A 22,962-nucleotide genomic window follows, 5' to 3' on the forward strand; every position below is an offset into this window, starting at 1 on the left:
TTATACATTTAGCCATTAATGTTTAAATAGATACATACAAAGGAAACAAATGGGAGTCTATTTGTAGACTTCAGTGGAACAGTGCCCCAAGTGGCAAGTTTATAAACTGTCTAGTAACTGTCTTTATAATATCTTATTTGTATTTTTCTTTCTTCCTTGCAACCATTACTTGATCTGAATTCTCCTGTGTGCAGTATGGATATTCGTCTCTGCTTCTCATACATGCTGAGTACAGGAAATGTCAAGTACAAGAAGAACATTAGTAAGTATATTTACTGTATATATGCCGCATGTAGTCCGTATTATGCTGTCCACATACATGCAGGATTTTCACTAAGCTGTCTGTGTGACACATGATAAACAATGTAAATCTGAATCTAACTGTATTTGGGTTTGATTCAACAAAACAGACAATCAGGTTGTTAGATGATCCCCATCAGCATGTGTGTGAGTTCATTGACAAACCTTTAAAGAGGATTTGTCATATATGCAGTAATAATATAGCACAATTTTTTGGCTTGCAAACTATGTTACCAACCAAAACCCGTCATTACACAAGCCAGCAGTGTCACTGTTTGACACTGCTGGCCTGCTGGGCATCAGCGCATTGCTGAGTGCGCCAGTAGTGAGAGGGAAGGGCAGAGTTTGCTTCTAACAAAGACAAAAAAACATTTGTCAAACATAGAGTTTGGACTTGTGGAAAATTATAACCAATGTGCTTGTAGACACAATAATATTGTAATTATTATATAATATTGTAATTACAGTCCAACCTGATTGCAGGATGTATCTACAGCATTATCTGTGTACAAGTACTAGGGGTACTGCTGCCTTTGATGAAGTTGATATTTTTTAAAGTAATATTTTAAAAGTATGACAAAATGAGAGCATCACATATCAAACATGATTTGCGTACAGCTTCGAAGCGGACACAAACTGTAACTCTTAGCTTTAGGGGGAGATGATAATAAGGTGTGAGGTTCTGTAATAACATCATAGTGACTTCTGGCAGACATAATACAGAGTCGTTTTAAATACTAGCTGTTACATTGTCACACGTGGGAGTGGTGACAACAAAGGTAAAATGTGCTTTAATATATAATAAAAGTATTATCTGCACATAAAGTTCTTAGAGGAAAGTGCGCCACCTGCTGGCAAGCAGAGAAGTCGTGTAATATCCATAAGGTGTATTGAACGACAAACTTAAATGTAGCAATGATTGTTTTCACAGGTTATCATACTACCGATATTAATTTATAGCAAAATTGTGTTTTGTTTTTGTGTTGACTGAGTGTATCTGGCAGTTTCCACTTTCAGATTACCAGGTGCTATTGTTATAAATGTCCTTCAATGTCTTTTGTTCTCCCACAGCCCTGCAGTACACTGTTGATGCTGACTATGACAGGCGACCCTCTCGAGTGCGATTCCTGGGGGCTCCTGGAGGGGTATATAAGGGCTACTTCTCAATGCCGGATACCAAATGCCAGAACCTCCAGCTTCTGTTACTGGTAAGTGTTTACATATATGGAGACAGACGTTCACCCTTATACTCTATGTGCACACAAATATGCACAATAAACATCCACTATGCTGGAATTAGTGTCAAATGTAAATATTCATATTGATGGATATATAGGCTGAGGGGGTGGGCTGCTAGCTAACGTAAGAGGTGGTGGAGCAGGAGAATAGTGTGCACTATTATTGCATGCTGCTGTGTAGAATTGACCTTCATTACTGCTAATCATCACATTTAGGTGCATAACTAGACATTCTTGGCCCTGTAGCAAAATTTCGAAGGGCCTTCGTTGTGCTGCAGTGTGGCACCAGAGCGGGCATGGCTAGTGCCATACCATCAGTTTCATAGGATCAATCCCCCCCATATCATCATTAATTCCCACCTCATATCATGTTCCCTATCCAATCCCCAATTTCTTGCTATCTGCCGCTCCAAACTGTTCTTCACTTCCTGCTCTGAGACGAGGGAAACATCAGAGATTCTATCCCCTCGGATCAGAGTTTAATTGTGGAGCCCTGTACCGCTGACTCCAAAGCTAATGTCATTCAGCGCCTTCAAATGTCTTGTGGTGTTGGCAGGGACACACCTCACTAAGCTCTCTGGCGCTGTGAACACCATGCTATTCTCAGAGTGCAGTGGAGATAGCTTGGAGATCCTTAGAATCTTCCCCAGTAGTCATGCTCATGGTAGTGCTGCTAACCAGATCACACTGCTGTCAGTCACTCTTAGAGTTTGGAGGAGATATGTAGCTCTCCCAGATTTCTTATATCTTCTAAAATTGGTGAGGCCAGTAATGGGCAGGAATATATTCTGTTTTATAATTGTATAGTGCTGACAATCCTTCAGTGACTCCTCTCTTCATTGTGGCTAGTGGGGCATATCAAATGCCGAACACTATACAATATGTTATGTTATTAACATTACTCATTATACAAGTCCAATCTGATGCTGCATTCTTGTGTATCTTCTGTTACTCTTGCTATATTTGCAAGATTCTGATATAGAATGAAAGATAATAACTAGTTGTTGCCTTATTCTGGGTATAGTAGTGTAGAGATGTTACTCAGTAGAGTGCAGTTCTATAAACTGGATTTTGCTGTGGCAAACACTTAAGTCATTAATAGTTCTTGCATGTAATTATTATAGACAGGAGAATAAATTGCAGACAGTGGAAGTTACTACAATATTCAGAGGTCCTTTTTATATGTGGCGTGTGGATATAAGTATTACATCACGCATGTGTAAGCACTCCTGTACTAGATTACTACTAGTTCAGTGCAGGAGTATGCATAGCAGGGTTCCTGCACAAACTTGTAGTTCACATGAATGTACTAAAGCAGTGGGACAATGAAAGTGGAGCTTTGTTGTTACTTTGTGTTTGTGTCTTATTTACTTTAATTACAGGACTAGTGGAACTACATGGTGCACAATAGGCTCACTGGCAGCCATGAGCTTGCTGTCATTTGTAGTTCCACAAGTTCCTGCATGTTGAAGTAGTCAATAGTTGCCATAGACTGCACCAGGGGTGCCCCGAAAAAAAACATATATTGAGGAGAGGGCTAGTTGGCTTTTGTTAGGGGAGAGGAAGCCCGCTCATTTTATGCTACCCCCCTCGGGGCTCCAGCCTCATGCTGAACACACTGGGATGGCTCACATTATGGAGTTACGTTAGACTCCTGTGACTTCAGCCTATTCTACATTATAACGGTGTTACAGTTAGGGGGTAGATTTATCAAACCTGCAAAAAGAAAATGTGAATGTGTTGCCCATAACAACCAATCAGTTTCTAGCTATCATTCATCTAGTACATTTACAAATAATAGCTAGAATCTCCACTTCTCCATTTTAGATGGTTTGACCTCTTTGATTATAGTATTTGATGTGATGCATTTTGCTATAGAAATCCAACTATGCATAACAGCATTTAATAAACATGTTTTTATTTTCATTATAAACTGGTAAATACAGACATATATATTTCCGTCTAGTTGTGTTGTGATAAACACTTCTACATTATAATTCTCCTAGAGGTATATGGATTACAACTTTATGTCTATATTAATTACCTGCATTACCTAATATAGCTAGAAAAAAGTCTGGCAGAACTGGGAACACAAGGTACACAAAGCAAAATAAGAGCTAAAAAGGGAAGATACATAGACCCGTAGTAATCACTGATATCAGGTTGATTACTTTGTACACACTGGTGTTAAAAATCTGCATTTAAGTTGAGTTCTAATGCAAGATAAGTGCATGTAAAACCATCATACCAGGTGAGTTAGTACATGCATTTTTAAGTGCACCTCATTTGCATTGTGCTGCAGTGCATTTGTTTAATGCTTCCTGTTCTAAGTCAGTCCATCTGATGCATGTGGTTAGCATAGTGATAGCTTTACTACCTCACCGCACTGGGCCATAGGCTCACATACAACCAGGGCCCTGTGTGGTGTTTGTATGTTCTCCCTGTGTACACAGAGTTTTCTCCAGGTGCTCCTGTTTCCTATCACAGTACCAACCATACAGGTAGGTTAACACAGATTTTTTTATCAAATTGACCCTAGTGTAGTAGATCATTTAAACTGTAAGTGCTGCTAGGACAGACAAGTGTGAATGATTGGACATTCTCTATAAACTGCTGTGTAATATGTTGGTGCTATATAAATAATAGATAAGGATAATGCCAACACAGTTCAAAACTACATTCATCTCAATGGTAGTGCACTGAACACCACATCCATGAAACCTATCTGAAAGTCTTAGTACGGGGTAATCTATGTGGAACTGTGTAAGAGATTTCCCAGTTCTTGGCTCTATTTCTGAAATGAAAAGTTTTATGTTAGATACATTTCAGTTCCGTTGAAACAGTGTTTTCCCTACGATGATCTATTCGGCTCTCAAGCTTAAAACTTCCAATGTGTGAAGATTTGTGTAGGAGATTGTGTAGAACATCCATGTCATCAGGACTCTTATTAGTGTGGCTTTGATGTTAGGGAATCTGCAAAGGCAGAATTTTTGTTTTGCTTTATTGTCTATGGTGATCCCCCAAAAAGCGTTCTTGGATTGCAGGCACTGTATCTAACTTATGGGTCTAAGTTTATGTTAAATAAAACATACATTTTTGGCATAGAGTTTAATCCATTTACTGTTATTGTGGTCTGTGGCTTCTGCTGTAGATAAATAAAATGAAAAAGTGTTGTTGAATTTTCAGTGTGTTGAGCGATGTGGTTAAGAAGTACCACAAGACACATGATTTTTCTGTGTATAGGCTCAATAACAATTTTTTGGATTGTTTTGTTTGGGAGGTTTGAATTGTGGCTGCTATAGCTGCTTGAACTGTAAGCCCTTGGTTGGATGTCTACGGCAGTGATGGTCAAGAGACGGCCCGCTGTGCCTTCACCTGCAGCCACCAGCTCCTTCCTACTTTATTATAAGATTTGTTTATTATAACTTGTAACATTTGTTTAAAATGCCTCTTGATATGTTATTATCTTTCTTTGAGTAAATGTCTTTTTTTTAACTTATTACTGAGAGTAAGGGTCATGTGCAGCCCTTTTGAAGGATAGAGGGCCGCACCATGTGTTCTAAAAAGAGTTTGGATAATTCAGCTTGGTCTGGGAACACCCAACTTTTTCAATGGACTTTGTAAAAAAATTTATAAAACATTTGAAAAGTTGGAGGTTTTTTCCCCCCTTAATTTGTTTGATGAGTTTACTCTCCATTAATGTGGTTTGTGTATGTGTCCATAGTGCCATCTAGAACCACCTTAAAGTCCCCTTGGGCAATAAAGATATGTAAGATTCTTAGTAGGAGAAATTGCTGAATTGTGTTGGTGTCAACCTTAAAATGAAACTATTGAAATGTTAGACAATGACATTCAGTTAACACAGTCTCAAACAACATTGACAACAACACTGACGTGTTCCAGTCCGTGAGTGTAAACCTCTCAGGTAGGTATTACTCAAGGTGGCTTCTCTGAGATGAAGTAATCCTTAGCTCTCTGGGAGCAATCAAATGAGGGTACGGCTATTCTCCATGCTTTGTAAACAAGCTGAAATGTAATGTTATTCTGAAATAGGTATTTATATATGAGAAAGAAAGCTCTTCATTTCAGGGTGACAAAGTTGGAGAAATCCACATTCGCGTGTGTTGTTTTGCCTCTCCAGAATCCAACTCTGTGTATATTTACTGGTATATTGGAAAAGCACAGAATGTATAGATCATGTAATAAGGCCAGGCATTTGTCAAAGAGAGGTAACTAGATTCTGGACACCTCCTTTGTGACAGTTTTTGCTGAGCTTGCTGGGGCAAGGTTTGGTCTGGGTGGGGGGGGGGGGGGGCATGTTCGGCATTGTCCTATCCTCGCTGAGTATTTTTCTGGGAATATCACTGGAGTTGGAGTAGCCGGCAATTTGGATTTATTTTTGTCCCTTTACCTTCGAAGATCCATGGTATCACCCTATTATTCATTTTTGCTTGTGATTTTACAAAATATTTTTCAATATCTAAAGTTAGTTGTCAGTGGAAGCAATGGAACGGATTATTTATTTATTAATATTTATTTATACTCCACAGCTGTTTACAATTGGAATCAAACCCATAATAAAACAAGAAATTAGTATTGACAAACAGACAAACAGATAGGTTGATTATAATCTATATGAATATAAACTGTATATTGATCCAGTCAGATTGGAATAACAAAGTGCTTAGTGGAGCTATGTGACAGTCGTACAGCAAGTGTTGGTTTGGGAGTCAGAGGGTTCAGGTCTTCCTCAGATTACCCCATAAGTGAGGACAATCAGCCTTTGTAGGAGTCGCATAATCTATCTACCGATCTGAGTCTAGTCTCAGTTACACCTTCCTGTAAGATTTTTTCTTTTGGTGAGTTCCCCTCCCAGCCACAACTCACCTGCCTTCCACAGACACATGGTACACACCATAGGTCTGAAGTACATACATCTGGGGGGGGGGGTAACCATTTTTTCTGCTCAAAGAGATTTGAATAAATATATACAGGATTCTGTACTGTCTGAAAACGTGTATAAAAATATTTTTTTAAAAAAAAAAAAAATACATACAGGATTTTTTCATTGTTCATTTTTTTCTCAAAGCTGCTAAAATGTCTAAAGGGAAAATGTGAGAACCCCCAAGAAGTTAATACATTTCTTCACAAATAAATTACCTTTGGTACCCCACTCTACTGAATCCCTATCAGGTGAAATGCACTCTCTTTGCTTATTTGTCAGTATCAAGTACTGCTTCATTGTGCATGAATTAATACGCTGCCGTACAGATATACCAGCCACAGGCTTTAGGTGTTTTGTTTTGGACATGGATAAGGCCTCTTTGTATATTAGTATAATCTGAAAGTAATGTGTGTAGATACTGGCAGATAGCGGAACAGCAAGATTAGGGGGAGGGCTCCAGCTCGCTCTTCTGTGCATAAAGAGGTCTGGGGACATCCCCCTCCAGGCCCGTAGCTCCTGCACTCTCTCAAGTGTCATACTATTCACACCCTACAGTGTGCATAGCTTACCCCTTATTCTGAATTATTTTTCTTCACCCAGGAAAATATCCGAGATAAGCTGCATCCAATCCACATATCTCTGAAGTACTCTATTCTGGAGCGTGAGCAGAAAGGAAGAAATGTTCTTGGCTCTCTGGACAACTTCCCCGTCCTGAACCAAGATCAGAACCCAGAGCAAATGCTGGAGGTAAGGGGAAATATAGATATTGTTTTTACAAAGAGGTTTATTTAGAGGACCGGACACATCTCTAAATTTCCTATGCTGTTAACATGCTCCTTTCAATTGTTTTTTTATTTTTGTTACTTTTATTAGTTTATTTACAATATTGTTTTATTATTATTTAAAAAAAAATAGAAAAGGTACCATCAACATTCAAAATGTAAATAAGGGTTTAGCTTTTCAGAACATATTATATTTAGTATAGGGTTTTGCTCATAGGCATGGGTAGCGAACGCCTCAATGTCTGATGACCAATAACTTCCAAGATAGGAAGAATACAGACTAACTCTATTTAGTTCCTTTGCATTTGTTTATTAGTCTGGGTGCACACTGCACTAAATTTCTCCTGATGCAATATTGTTAATGATTTTATCAACGACTAAAAGTGCTGGTCGGTGTGCCTGTTCCTGTGTACATACTATTGTTGTTTTACACGATTTACCGTCAGATCTGTGCTCTTCATCTGCCATAACCATCTGCTGAAAAGATCTTGACTCTGCACACTCCATAGAAATCTGTTGACCCTGCCGGTCCTGAGTACATACACACTGCAGAATTGGAACAACATTGTACCATCGTTTACAAGATTTTCAGTTCAGTTTGAAAATCAAATGAAATGATACGATCTGCTTTCAAATGATAATCGTTCATCGTTGGAGCGTACACAGTAATGCAATGTCAGGCCGAACGGTCGCGTGATTTACCTGATAATCAGGTGAAAAACCTGAAGACTTATTTTTGGGGGCAGCTGATAGGACCGAAAAGTGGGTGTGTACAGTAAAGTGGTAGAAAAGAAGCTGATACCTAAATAAAGACTCTCTGCTGGTGCTGGTTTTGTAGTTTGTAAAGTAGCCTAATTGTGTCTTGTAGGGTCTAATGGTGCATAGCTGGGATAGATATCTTTTAGGTGTGTTTTGCCAAAGACAATAGGGTCATTAGGACTCATATGATTCTATCCATATGTACTAAAGATAAAGTCTACTTCTAATGTCACATGATCTGGAATGGACTCCATAAATGTCACTGAAAACAATAAAATACTTGGCTATGGGAAGCAGCTTATAAAAGCAATTTATATTATTGTGTTGTAGATTCACTTCCAGAAGGAGTGTGGAGCAGATAATGTGTGTAGAAGCAACTTGCAAATGCAGTACGAGTATCTAGGAGAAAATATGGAGCTGCTTCCAAGGTCAGAGCTCTTATAAATTATCCTGCAAGAACCCTATATCTCTGCTCTGCTCCTCTACTCCATACAACCTCTCCCTGTATCTCCTCCTATTACTCCATATAACCGTTCCCTATAACTACTCCTATTACTCCATATAACCTCACCTGTTACACTACTCCTTTTACTCCATATAATGTCTATTTACACCTCATAGAACCTCTCCCTATAACTCCTATAATTACTCCATATAACCTCTCCCTATAACTCCTCATATTATTCTATATAACCTCTCCCTATAACTCCTATAATTACTCCATATAACCTCTCCCTATAACTCCTCATATTACTCCATATAACCTCTCACTATAACTCCTCATATTACTCCATATAACCTTTCCCTATACCTCCTCCTATTACTCCATATAACCTCCCCTCTAACTCCTCCTATTACTCCATATAACTCCTCATATTATTAACCTCTCCCTATAGAGCTTTCTATTACTCCATATAACCTCTCCCTATAACTCCTATAATTACTCCATATAACCTCTCCCTATAACTCCTCATATTACTCCATATAACCTTTCCTTATACCTCCTCCTATTACTCCATACACCCTGTTCCTATACCTCCTCCTATTACTCCATATAACTTCTCCATATAGCTCCTCCCTATAACCTCTCCCTATAACTCCTCCTATTACTCCATATAACCTCTCCCTATTACTCCTCCTATTACTCCATATAACCTCTCCCTATAACTCCTCCTATTGCTCCATATAACCTATCCCTATAACTCCTCCTATTACTCCATATAATGTCTTCCTATAACTCCTCCTATTACTCCATATAAGCTCTTCCTATAACTCCTCCTATTACTCCATATAACCTCTCCCTATTACTCCATATAACCTCCCATATTACTCTAATTAACCTCTCATCAGTATGATTCCTAATTCTCTATGTAATCTGTGCACAGAATAAATGGGACTCAGATCCTTCACTATGACCGCAATGTGAAGAGGTTGCACCTACGGGTGTTTGTAACAAATGCTCCTAGTGCCACCTCTGCAGCAGATGATGCCCATGAGGCGTTCTTGAATATAACTTCACCAGAGGAACTTCTCTTCTCCTCCGTGCGACCTGTAAGTAACACTCAGCCTGCAGCTCATCTCTGTCTCTCCTGGAAACATTCTGTTCTTAATCAGACTGGTATCTTTTTTTTGTCACTGCAGAGTGGATCCTGCGTATTTGAAGGGACTATCTTGTGTGAGCTTGGAAACCCCTTTAAAAGGAATCAGAGGGTGAGTAGGCTGCTATGATTGGTAAACTGAGAAATGCTTTGCAGTAACAGGCTGCAGATATATAGAAAGTGAGGTGACAATATTCCACTTTTTAACCTTATCATGGTTTTTAACTACGAGATTCTTGCAAAATATATCTTTATGTATCTGTAAGGCGATAGTTGGGACAATTCAATGAACTGCAAATCTTTGGGGAGGTTGGTAAACTAATAATCTGACAAGTTTAAAAAGTAAAGGTTCACTCTGTAGAGCATGTTGTGCTGGATGCTGTATTTGGGTTAATAATTTAATTACCTTAAAAAACAGATACAATTCACTTGCACCTGTTTGGTGCAGATCCAAGGTTCTTCACAATCAATATGCAGTGAAACAACGAGCTTGACATAGGGATCATTGATGCCTATGCAGATTAGACTTTTGTTGCACACAAGTGTTTTTGTGGTCAATAAGTATGGAACTTAGCTCAGCTTAGTCGGAGCCAAGACTCTGGTGTGCGCTGTGCCTCATTCTTCTGTACCTACATTTGTGCTTTGCAGGCTGAGATTATTATCACTTTTGAAGCATCTGGAATTGCCTTGAAGACCCGAAAAGTGATGACTGGACTGCAGCTCTCCACGTAAGAGATGCCAAGGGACGGAGGGAGGAAGCTCTATACATGACAGAAATTAGTGAAAGATAATATGAAAGTGTTTTTAAATAAAGGGGCTCCACCTTCATGTTGCTTCATCCATGGTGATTCCATTTCATAAATCCATAATCCACATATTATAAATGTCAGATACACATCAGTTTTCCTCTGTACTTCATGTACTAAATATGATCAGCCAATGAGCATACATAAGGGAATTAACCAATCAGGAAAGAGGAAAGCATGGAGCATTATGGTCTGGATTGGTTATTTTTAACTTGATATGTGTAACAAAATTGGAAACATATTCAGTTGCAATATTCTCAGCTTATACTATTAATAAGTAAAATAGTTAAGCTACATAGAGCAGCTTTTCTTCATGTACTGTCAATGTCCAGTCTGGAAAATATATGGGAACTTGTCCAGGGGTAGTGTCATCCTTAACAACCAATCAGATATTGGCATTCATTATCTACACTTCTCTAGAAAAGAAAATGATAGAATATGATTGGTAGCTTTGGGTAATATCACATTTATCCTGTCCACCAGGTTTTGTAAATGTCATATTTATGTATGCAGAAGCATATGCCCTCTTATCACATGCCCACTCAATTTGCACCCAGGGAATTCTGTTGCCAGTCACGGTGCCTTCCTCATACACAGAGCAGGAGGAAGCTTGCAGTGATTACTGTAGTCACTAGAAGGAACATAAGAGTGCAGGATCTATGGGATTAGGGCAAGAATGTTGTGGCTGTATCACCAGAGCCTTGTCTCTGTCATCCCTACAATTCTGCACTCTGATTGTCATCTGGTTTCATGGCAGGATGGCCCTGTATCTCTGTTAATATGTCATTTACCCAACCAGAGGTCTGTATAAAGTAGCTAAAGTCTTCTATGTTCTCTTTACAGATTGAGTAAACAAACAGACCTTCAGGAACAATATGCTGACTTTATGGTAGATTATACCCTGCAGACTTCATTATCTGTGTAAGTATCCCCCAAATGCTCAGCATGTGTGTGCAATGGTTCCAAGAGCATATCAGGACCGGAGAGATTTGACATAAAATTTTGGTGGAGGGAATATTTTTTTTTTATCGTACACATCACACTACCTATACAGTAAGCCCTCTGGAGGACACTGGAGAGCCTCTCCCTGAGCCTGTAATGGAAGATTATGGATGACAATTCCTTGCATTCAGATAGACTAGCTTTACACAATGTCAAACAATTTGTACATACACATTAGTGACACTTTTAAAGTGGCCATTACATCTTTAAACAAATAATTGTTTTATTTTAAAAAGGTTTAGAATTAGTAGTGCGCTCCATATATATATATATATATATATATATATATATATATATACTGTGTATTTTAACTGTATCCACCGGACAATTACAATAATAGCAAAGTAATATAGCAATAGTGTATATTAAGCATGTACATCAATCAATAAAACAAAGTCCCAAAGAGTCACTGGACTTCACCATGTAACCAAAAGTCCATTTTTATATTGCATTGTATTTTTTTAACTACTTTTGGATTGTATTAGAAAGTGAATTCTGCACTATTTGGTGCCCCCTCTATCTACAGAGCTTTGATGTATTTTCTGTATTTAGTGCTCATTTCCCCTACTAATGTGATGCTTGCAATCTTATTAGAAGCTGAGTTGACTTATCTTGATATTGTTCTGCTTTATATATGGGATTCTTTTTTGTCTATTACTAAAATGTTACTAAAAACAGGTTAAACCAATAGGCCAGCAAGTTTGATGTTCCCCAGTCTTTTTGCTAATCTGTAACTATCGCACATCCAGGAGGCCTGTCAATCTGCAGACCTACTTCAGTGGTAAAGTGGTTGGAGAATCTGCCATGAAGACGGCACAAGATGTGGGAAGCCCCGTGGAATTTACTTTCATGGTAACGGACAGGTCGAAGAGAATGGACAAATATCAGGAAGTGGAGGTTAAGGAAATTCAACAACTCAACTTTTTGTTTTAGGTGGCAAATTATGGTGAGCCTCTGAACTCTTTGGGATCTCTAATCTTAGCTGTGGAATGGCCATATGAAGTGGCCAATGGAAAGTGGCTGCTATACCCTACAGAAGTGCTGGTGAATACAGGGACCATAGAACAGTGTCAGCCCCCTGGGAACATCATTAACCCTTTAAACCTCACAGTAAGTTTGTCTTCTGCACAGTTTGTGGAATGTCAGAGTTCATCTTCGGTTATCTGACACCACTATTGTGGAGTCATCCTGTTTTAAAAAATATATAAATAAAACTGTATTATGTTATAATCAATGTAATTGTCATACCTTTACTGTAATATATTTTACATAGTATTGTGTATAAGGCACTAATCTAATGATGTTCTTCAAATGTAAAATGTAGACTCTTAAACCAAGATTTTCAATCCATTCAGTAGGAAGCTTTCAGGGGCAAATGCAGGATTTCTAGAGGGTGGGGTTCCACACCATGCCGCCAAAGTGGGCAGGACAAGCGTTCAAAGGGCATGGCTAACATTTTAGACTGTTCTAGGCTGTCTCCAAGCAATTTCTATCCCCATCAAATACACGGGCAATGCTGCGTGCACTACTGCTAGGTGCACGCAGCTCCTCCTTCAGGTGCAGAACAGTGTGAAGTGGAACAAACCTCCTGACTGGTGAAGTCCCAGGGGATACTTTACATTTTATTTTCTTGTACAGACATTTCTGAAAGGTGGTAAACAGACTTGCCTTGTAAATAAAAGTAATTGGCCCGTCATCGGTAGCTGGTAGGCTGTTACTTCGCACCGTGGACCATACCATGTGATGTTGTGGACCACACCTCCAGTAGACGCAGGAGCCCTTGTTCTTGTGAACAACTAGTGACTTGGCATTGTTGTTGCACTAGTCATGCACTTCCATTTTTCAGGTCTAGTCACATCCCAGCTGATGAGCATCAACTTCAATCTTAGTAACTTCATTGTTCACTGTCTCTTAGATGTCCGGTGGGAGAAGAAGGAGAGATGTTGGGGAATTGGCAGATGTTCAGACTTTGCCAGCTATTAAAAGAGAAAGGCCCAATACTTCACTGGTAAGTGCCTACACAAAGTTCTCAAACTCCATAGCTAAGAATGTCCTCATGCCTGAATGAATTAGGAAATCATACTTCTGTGTCTCATTGCTCTGTCTTTCAGTGTCTGTAAGAAGTATAGATTATTTATCTTAGATCCCTCCTGTTAAACAGTTGTTCTGATATGAAATAATTCCTGTTCTAGCCTTTCTGCGTTGGAAAAGATCATCAGACACCTGAAGCAGGGGTGAATTTCATGTATAATGACTACTTTCCCACAAAATGCGGGGATTTCAGTTCTGCCGTGAGTAAGGCGGCGCTAAATCTATTACCGTTAATGCAGTAATTTTAACCCTGATTTCTGCTTGCAGTTCCCTGAGCTGCGAGCAAAATCCAGCGTTAAAGATTACCGTATTAATGGTAGTAATGCACACTATTACCGTAATATCGGTAATAATGCGCACTATTGCCGTAATAACGGTAATATTGCACAGGCCATGTTACTTTCGGCAGTAACGCTGTTAATTGAATTCCCCCCAATGTTTATTGTTTCTGTTGGCAAGCAGTATTCCGTGCAGTGCTCCATTGCTCTAGTAATCTTGTGTCATAGTGCGGTGTGATGGTATTTATTGCTATATGTCTTTTACCGTCATGTTAATTTGATGCGCTATGTTTACAGAAATGTGGAGGCGGAGGAGCAAACTGTGTGCGTTTCCTATGCCCTCTGAATGACATGAACATGACAGCCACCATCACTGTGCGTGGAAGAGTCTGGAACAGCACGTTCTTGGAGGTGAGGGGGTTTCTGTTTTATTATGTGGCGGAAATTCTATTAGCTTCTCAGTAAGATCAATTTACCTTTAAATGTTTTACATCTATCGTGTGACTATCTCTCGCTCACAGTGTGCGCATCGCCTAGACCCAGCGGTCTGTAAGGGTTTATAAGAATGCAACCTATCCATTCACCGGGAAGAAGTGACACCATTGAATGTCTTTGTGTCTCAGTGGTGTTACTTATTGCTTCCGAATTCATAGGTTACATTTTCCTGTATATGTCCTTTGTTCACAAAGTAACTGTCATTACTGGAGGTCATGTACGAAGTACAAAATGTCTGCTTTGGATCATCCGGGTGCCTAAATATGCAGGATGAAAAATAGAAAAAGCATCACATGACAGTCCACCCTCCATCACTTCAGGACATCCCACTTAATCCCGTTAATTCACACTTTACGTTCTGCTAAAATACTGGTTGTTTCATCCTTATTTTTGCCTTAAATAAATGATGAGAGTTCGGGAATGTTATTATTACAGGTGTCGCCTTTCTGTGTTGACCGATATTATTACGTTAGGTTAAAATGCGTTTTCCCATGTAGTAACTGCTCCTGAAAGGTACATAAAGCATAAGCAGGCCTGGGTGTAAATTTATCAAGCTGTGATTTTGAAAAAGTGGAGATGTTGCCTATAGCAGCCAATCAGATTGTAGCTGTCATTTTGTCGAATGTACTAAACAAATGATAACTAGAATCTGATTGGTTGCTATAGGCAACATCTCCACTTTTTCAAACCCGCAGTTTAGTAAATATGCCCCCTGGTTTCCACTGCCTTTCTGCCTCTCTCTCCAATCTTTGTTGTCCTATGCTACATGTTTATTTTTCATCTGAAATCCTGTACTTAACCCCCATTACTTCTCCTTTTCTCTTAGGATTACAGACATATCGACCGAGTGTGGGTGGAAGGAGCAGCTGAACTGTATCTTAAAACTGATATAAACGCCATAAACATGCAGAGCCACCATGTAACAGTATGTGTCACTGTATAATATACAAGTCATGGTAATATATGTATTTCTGTAAATAATGTCTGATTTCAACTCTTATAATTGGTGAGTTCTGACATAATCACTTCCCTATCCATTAGGAAATCTTATATACATAAGGAATAATGCACTCCTGGGGGTAAATGTATCATACTCCGGTTTCTTCAAGTCGCCGGAAATCGGCGATTTGACAGCTAAAATTTAAATCGGCGCTGCCTTGTAAAAGCAAGTTTCCCTTTACAAGGCAGCGCCGCTTTAAATTTTAGCTGTCAACTCACCGATTTCCGGCGACTTGAAGAAACCGGAGAATGATACATTTACCCCCCGGTTGTAAATTATGATGGATATTAGCAGTCACCTTCTATATGACTATATTATTCAAAATCTATGACGTTTGTCAGTATATAACAAAAATGTAAAAAAAACATTTAAATTATAAAGGGTCTGTAGAGCCTACAGGCTTGTGCTTTTATGTGGTCACGTAACTCCTCAGTGATTGTCATAGCATTTAAAGTAGGAAGTGCATTATCCCAGATATAACTTTAAGATTACTCTTGTCAGTTTGTTATAAGATCTTATAGGACTGACTGTCAGTCTGTACAGCTGTATTTTACTCTATATGGGTTTCTTAACATGGAATGGATTAATCAACCTCCTGCTAGGAGGCTACTTTACCAATGCATCAGTCAGAAAACAGATAAACCCTGTCAGAAGTCTGATATTTTACACCTCTGGGGCCTGATTCATTAAGGATCTTAATTTAAGAAACTTCTTATTTAAGTCTCCTGGACAAAACCATGTTACAATGCAAGGGGTGCAAATTAGTATTCTGTTTTGCACATAAGTTAAATACTGACAGTTTTTTCATGTAACACACAAATACTTGATAGCTTATTTGTACACTGAAATTTAAAGTTGATATTTGTGTGCTACATGAAAAAACAGTCAGTATTTAACTTATGTGCAAAACAGAAAACTAATTTGCACCCCTTGCATTGTAACATCGTTTTGTCCAGGAGACTTAAATAAGAAGTTTCTTAAATTAAGATCCTTAATGAATCAGGCCCCTAGTAGCTAGGTTAATTCTCAATATTTATACATTAGATATATAGGGGCTGAAGTTGAATTAGCTGCATATGCGTCCAAAATTTAAGCTCTTAAAAGCTGCACGTAAAAATGGCCTATTTACGGCGATATACTGAGGTGTATGCATCACAGGACGTGTCCAGGTCTGCATCAATAGCAAATGCACCAGGTTTACATTGACCATATATACAGCCACATACATGTGATCAGGGCATAAGCACACGTTTTTTTAACATGATAGCAAAAAAAAAGTTTAGGTTTGATTTAACCCTCTATAATAATGCAGATAATATTTCTTGTCATGTACAAATGAAAATAGCAAAAAAATGAATTTTAAATATGCCCACAAAATCCTACAATATGTGCACAATCAATGGAGAAGCCACCTATCAGCTTCAGAGGTGAATATGCAGTCAGCCAATCATGAGTGACTAGCTAGTGCTGGTGACCATCATCATCATACCCTCAGGCACCCGCAGTTGATCCGGCTACTGGCAGGTAACATGTGTCTCCATGCTGGTCTCCATCTGTTCACAATTATGCAAACACGCCATCACTGTACTTGGCTTATGTCAGGCTGTCCATTCTCTCCCCTGTCCCGCCTGTCCAATGACAGGCAGGCGCAAGTGTCAGATACGACCACTCTCCAGAGCTTACAAATATCCAGCGTAAGAACTGCGAAGTGAGGCTCAGTACAGCTCTGCCCTCCAGTGTTCACTACTGCAAACCTATATGTAAGCGTGTTACTCGTCTTTTATTGGGAAAACACCTTTATGCTTAATAGGCGCCCTCGTTTTTCCCTGGAGATTACATTACTACACAAGTGGCAGGTGGGTGGATTCCACAGTGTAAGCTGCAGAGGTGTCTACACATTTGAAACAGCCATTTGCAAGCAATGCAGTCTTTTCAACACAGTTTAAACAGACTTAAATTGTTTTTTAAATAAAAAAAAAAAAAATCCTGAAGTAATTTTTTTGTCTTTCTCTTCCTGCCTCTCCCTGTTTACTTCTGGGCTTAGTTTTCAGTCTCTATAGACTCCGAGCTGGTGGAGCTCCCTCCTGCTGAACTCCCTCTATGGGTGATCATTGTCTCCGTGGGATCTGGAATCCTGCTTTTGGGGATTATCATTATCCTCCTGTGGAAGGTAAGTGCCGAAAAGCCTCATTTGGGGCCTGCATTGGTTTTCATGATCAAGTATGGTACCACCTTACCAATCCGTTTAGGTTCACTTGCTAATTCCATTATAGAAAAATAAAAGTAGTTTTAAAAAATATTTACTCACCCCTCTTTACCTTTAATGAAATTAGGCTCTAATGATGTTGCTTCCACAAACAGATATATTATATAGTTCAAATTTGTACAATAGGCAGTATACTGACCCATGTCAAGATCCAGCTTCAAAGACAGATGTTGTATGTGTTACTCATTAATGATATTGCAAGGGGCTGTGTGCTGCTGTTGGCGAGATGGACATTAGTCATATGAAATAGCTCTAATTTTAAAGTATTGATGTTCTCCCTTTAAAAATAAAAACATCTGAAAAATGATGATTTATATTAATGTTACCAATTTCTGTTCCTAGAGATTGATCATATTTTTTATCCCTGCCTGACCTGTTATACCTTGCTTGCTGATTATTATTTTTTCTTGACTCCACCGAACTTAAACACACACCTGTGAACGTATCATGGTGTCTTTCACCTTGGTAACTAGCGGTTACTGTTCTCACTCTTGCACTACTCTCTACTTCTTCATAACATCTTACATAGCCCTATTCTCTCTAAATAAGTATTGCTTTTGTGGACGGCCCCTCACCACTCTCCTGCCTTGTAGTGTGGATTCTTCCGGAGGGCCAACACTCGCGCCAAGTATGAGGTCAGGGGTCAGAAGGCGGAGATGAAGGTGCAACCGTCGGAGACTGAGCGATTAACACAGGACTCCTGAGTACGACCTCTGACCACTGTCCCCCAACCCCACCCGTCGGGTAACCAAACAACCCCAGCCCCGCTTTTGCAGACCTCTCCCACCTCCTCCTACTATTTATATATATATATATATATGTTTTGTCTTCTTGGTACAGTTCAATCTTTCTAAGCTGCTATCTTTTGTTGTGACGCCTACGAGTAACTCTGTCTTCACTGTACACAACAGTTTTGTTTTAACTTTTAAACTTTTTTCTTTCTGATTTATTGAAAATAATTTTACAAATGACCTTTTATTGTTCTAAACAGTCTATACTTCCCTCCTACACATAACCATTTCTAAATTGCACCTCTACATTTAACTGTACCCTTCCTCATTCCTACCTCTCAATCTTCTCTCTCACGCTAACTTCCATCCTTGTCCTCCCCCACTCTTCTCACCAACTTAAACCTGGGGGTAAATGTATCATACCCCGGTTTTTGCAACTCGTGGGAGATCGGCGTGTTTGCAGCTTAAATTTAAAGCGGCGCTGCCTTGTAAAGGGAAGTTTCCTTTTACAAGGCAGCGCCGCTTTAAATTTAAGCTGCGAACACGCCGATCTCCTGCCAGTTGCAAAAACCGGGGTATGATACATTTACCCCCTGCTCTCTATGTTCTTTTCTCCCACCATCCTGTCTCTAATTAAAATCTTCCATAACCTCCCAAATCTCTCTAATTGCAAATTTCCGCCTCTTCCCATTCATCTGAATTTTTTTTTTTAACCCAATCGTCCTCCTCTTTCTGTATTCTCGTTTTCACGCCTTTCCTCTATAACTTAACATCTCTCTATTGTTCTTTACTTTAATTGCAACCTTCCTCAACCTATCTCTCCTAATGCAAATGTCTTCCTCATTCCACCCATCTCAACCTTCTCTCACTCTCTGCTATTTTCCTTCTTGCTCCCGTCATTCCTCGCCTTATCTCTCTACTTGCAACTGTCCCACTCTCTCACCTTTCTTGTTCATCTCAACCTTGTCTAATTGCAACATCCCTTTCGTCCCTCCCTCACCCTTCTCTCCATGTCTCTTTCCCACCCACAATTCCGTAGGTTGGATTTTTCCACCGTGTCAGACATTACAGTCTGGGACAGACTCACTACGCTGTGTGCGTCCGCCAACAAGAAAGACAGAAGCTGTGCAGCAGGCTACCCAATAGCCAGAGGCACTGGGTCACCACCTGGAGAGAAACAGCCAGATACTACTGAGAGACTAAAAGTATTTTACTACCAACGCACATCAGGAGCTGGACTTTATCTCCTTCTGTGATATTGGTCACTCAGTCAAACTGACATTTGGGGTTATTGGGAAGGGGGCGGGGAAAGGTATATTACAAATGAACCCATGCTAGGATATCATTATTTTGACATACTGGAATAGACCAAATTATCTTATTGCACAGTAATACGGCTGGTCAGTTTACACTGGCCACACTTGAATGGGAAGAGGCATATTATTGTGCACTGCCACTGGAATGGGAGGTGGGAAATTATCATGTGACACTGGAATAAAATGGTAGATTATCATGTGACACTGGAACAAAATGGTAGATTATCATCTGACACTGGAATGAAGGGACAGATTATCATGTGACATTGAAACAAAATGGTAGATTATCATGTGACACTGGAATGAAGGGATAGATTATGGAATGGGGAAGGGTCAGATTTTTCTCGTGACACTGCAATGGGGAGGAATACATTATCCTGTGAACTATGGGTGAAGAATCTTACATGGATAGGGCTATACTAGTTTGTGGCTCTGGAAAAAGACAATTTATCTAGACAACCTGGACTAAGACATTACTATGTTACACCTGAGGAAACATATCATCTTCGACATTGGAAAATACACCACTTTAGAGGAGTCATATTTTCTTGTCTATCAGGGAGGAACTGACTTTTGTGCAGCACTGGAGGACACATTTCCATGTAACACTGGAGAAAAACAAAGAAGACAAACTTTATTGTGACACTGGATGAACTGGTTTCCTTACTGACATGCGTTTATGTCAAATCACATATATTGCACATAGTATACCATTTACCATAAATTAATAAACGTACATTTTAAAATATGCCCTATTTATAATGTATAAATATGGTAAAAAATATACGTACTGTATTTACCTTAGACAGTTTGAACTTGAAAAAACAACAAAAAAAGACATTATTATGAGTCAGTTCTATTTCAGATACTAAAATAGTGAGATAAACATGCATATATTCCTAATTCTATAGTCTGGTAAATATGGTATTTATAGGATACACTCCCACTCTGCCCAATGTGTTCATATTGCCCCAAGATGCTGTAAATAAAACAGAATCATGTAATAAAAATGTATGTGTAAACGTTCACTTTGTTTCTATTTCTTTGTAGTTACAATAATCTTTGCTACAATTAGGGCTCTTATCCAGTGGTGTTTTTAAATGCATTTTACATGCATGTTTAACTCATATAAAATGCATGTAAACAGGTCTGATAGTGTTCTCATACCCATTGGTGTTTTTAAAACTCATATCAAACTTATTTGCCCTTGATTTGTATTTTTAAATGCAAAAAAAAAACAGTGTGTATGAGGCCTGATACAAAGGAAGATCAGGCTACTAACAGGCAAGATTATGGCCAAACATTTATAATGAGAAGGAACAGGTCACTTATAGGGATGAGGTACAGCCAGCAATAAATAAGCACAGACCAGTAGCAGGGAATAGGACAGCCTACCGGACTAAAGAGAAGGGACATGGCAGTTGCAGAGAATAGGGACAGATACTGGACTAAAGAGAAGGGACAGACTAGAAACAGGGAATAGGGACATCTACTGGACTAAAGAGAAAGGACAGACTAGTAACGGGGAGTAGGGACAGCCTAGAGGAATAAAGAGAAGGGACAGACTAGTAACGGGGAGTAGGGACAGCCTAGAGGAATAAAGAGAAGGGACAGACTAGTAACAGGGAATAGGGACAGCTACTGGACTAAAGAGAAGGGACAGTCTAGTAACAGGGACTAGGGACAGCCTAGAGGAATAAAGAGAAGGGACAGACTAGTAACGGGGAGTAGGGACAGCCTAGAGGAATAAAGAGAAGGGACAGACTAGTAACAGGGAATAGGGACAGCTACTGGACTAAAGAGAAGGGACAGTCTAGTAACAGGGACTAGGGACAGCCTAGAGGAATAAAGAGAAGGGACAGACTAGTAACAGGGAATAGGGACAGCTACTGGACTAAAGAGAAGGGGCAGACTAGTAACAGGGACTAGGGACAGCCTAGAGGACTAAAGAGAAGGGACAGTCTAGTAACAGGGACTAGGGACAGCCTAGAGGAATAAAGAGAAAGGACAGACTAGTAACAGGGACTAGGGACAGCCTAGAGGAATAAAGAGAAGGGACAGACTAGTAACAGGGACTAGGGACAGCTACTGGACTAAAGAGAAGGGACAGTCTAGTAACAGGGAGTAGGGACAGCTACTGGACTAAAGAGAAGGGACAGTCTAGTAACAGGGAGTAGGGACAGCCTACAGGAATAAAGATAAGGGACAGACTAGTAACGGAATAGGGACAGCCTAAGCGAATAAAGAGAAGGGACAGGGCAGTAACAATGAGTAGAAACAGACAACAATAATAAAGGGAAGGGACAGACCAGCAACAAAAAGTAGGGAAAGCCTACAGCAATGGGGTAGTAAGATAAGGGACAGACTAGTAACGGAATAGGGACAGCCTAAGCGAATAAAGAGAAGGGACAGGGCAGTAACAATGAGTAGAAACAGACAACAATAATAAAGGGAAGGGACAGACCAGCAACAAAAAGTAGGGAAAGCCTACAGCAATGGGGTAGTAACAATGACAACAGTAACAAAGAGGAGGAAACCTGTTACGCAAAGAAAGAACAGCCAACAGTAATAAAAATGAAGAACAGGCCACTAACAGGGGGGGCAGAATTAGTTAAACAATTGGACACTGATCAGTGAACAGAATGATCTGTCTTGCTAAGGGAATTTACTAATGTATTAAATAATAACTCTAGATGAATTAATTGGACTATGTGAGTGGACATTAGTGTGCAGCTGCCCTTTCGCAGCCATTTCTACTAAATCACTGATTCAGTCAAGGCTGCCTTGAAAAAGGAACTTGAGTAAATGTAAGCCCTTAACATGGGCCTTGACTGTAGTAGTAGCATCAAAGAAAAATGTTAGCATGTGATTTTACATTGACTACCGGAAACTTAATATCACGATTATGAATGCTTAAAATATGCTCTGAGTTGATGAAATGTTAGGTTGGTTGACAGGAGCCTAGTACATTACTTCCCTTGCCGTCAATAGATGATAGTAGTAGATTTATTTAGCAGATGTTGACCAAGGAAAGTCTGCGAATACTACTCTTGTTTGTAGACAATGGAAAGGAAAAAACACGCTTCCCTCTATATGTTAGGTATGAATGTGCTGCCGTAGCTGGGAAAATTTAAATAAAGGGGGGGCCCTACCTCCACAATAACAAACAGATATAAATTCACATGCACAACAAGTGGATTGCAGGTAACAACCTGATGTGTGCATACAAGGTACCATATATCATAGTATGATTGAGCATATAATGTGTGATGATATTGCACACTGGGTAATCAGTGAAATGCAATATTTATTAAAGCAAATAACGTGATTCTCATAAAACAAACACAATGGGCCT

The 22,962-nt window shown here is 39.4% G+C and overlaps 1 protein-coding gene across 3 annotated transcripts in view; it reads left to right on the forward strand.

The window, feature by feature from the left end:
* The window catches only part of ITGA3 (integrin subunit alpha 3), a 63,709-nt gene extending 43,074 nt beyond the window's left edge, over positions 1–20,635 (forward strand). The window contains exons 11-26 of one of the 3 annotated variants that reach the window (XM_075177232.1): positions 195–262; positions 1,372–1,508; positions 7,084–7,230; positions 8,355–8,452; positions 9,410–9,575; positions 9,666–9,734; positions 10,271–10,350; positions 11,272–11,349; positions 12,180–12,282; positions 12,364–12,540; positions 13,346–13,438; positions 14,097–14,210; positions 15,121–15,219; positions 17,339–17,464; positions 18,154–18,264; positions 19,331–19,417. In XM_075177232.1, the coding sequence (XP_075033333.1) occupies positions 195–262; positions 1,372–1,508; positions 7,084–7,230; positions 8,355–8,452; positions 9,410–9,575; positions 9,666–9,734; positions 10,271–10,350; positions 11,272–11,349; positions 12,180–12,282; positions 12,364–12,540; positions 13,346–13,438; positions 14,097–14,210; positions 15,121–15,219; positions 17,339–17,464; positions 18,154–18,264 (1,666 nt within the window). In that variant the 3' untranslated portion in view covers positions 19,331–19,417. Of the gene's footprint in view, positions 1–194; positions 263–1,371; positions 1,509–7,083; positions 7,231–8,354; positions 8,453–9,409; positions 9,576–9,665; positions 9,735–10,270; positions 10,351–11,271; positions 11,350–12,179; positions 12,283–12,363; positions 12,541–13,345; positions 13,439–14,096; positions 14,211–15,120; positions 15,220–17,338; positions 17,465–18,153; positions 18,305–19,330 lie in introns of all 3 variants that reach the window. The other 2 variants (XM_075177231.1, XM_075177230.1) reach the window with 2 other exon arrangements.
* Positions 20,636–22,962: the final 2,327 nt, after the last annotated feature.

This window comes from Mixophyes fleayi, chromosome 6 (assembly GCF_038048845.1).
Source record: "Mixophyes fleayi isolate aMixFle1 chromosome 6, aMixFle1.hap1, whole genome shotgun sequence".
In the NCBI taxonomy this organism is placed as follows: Eukaryota; Metazoa; Chordata; class Amphibia; order Anura; family Limnodynastidae; genus Mixophyes; species Mixophyes fleayi.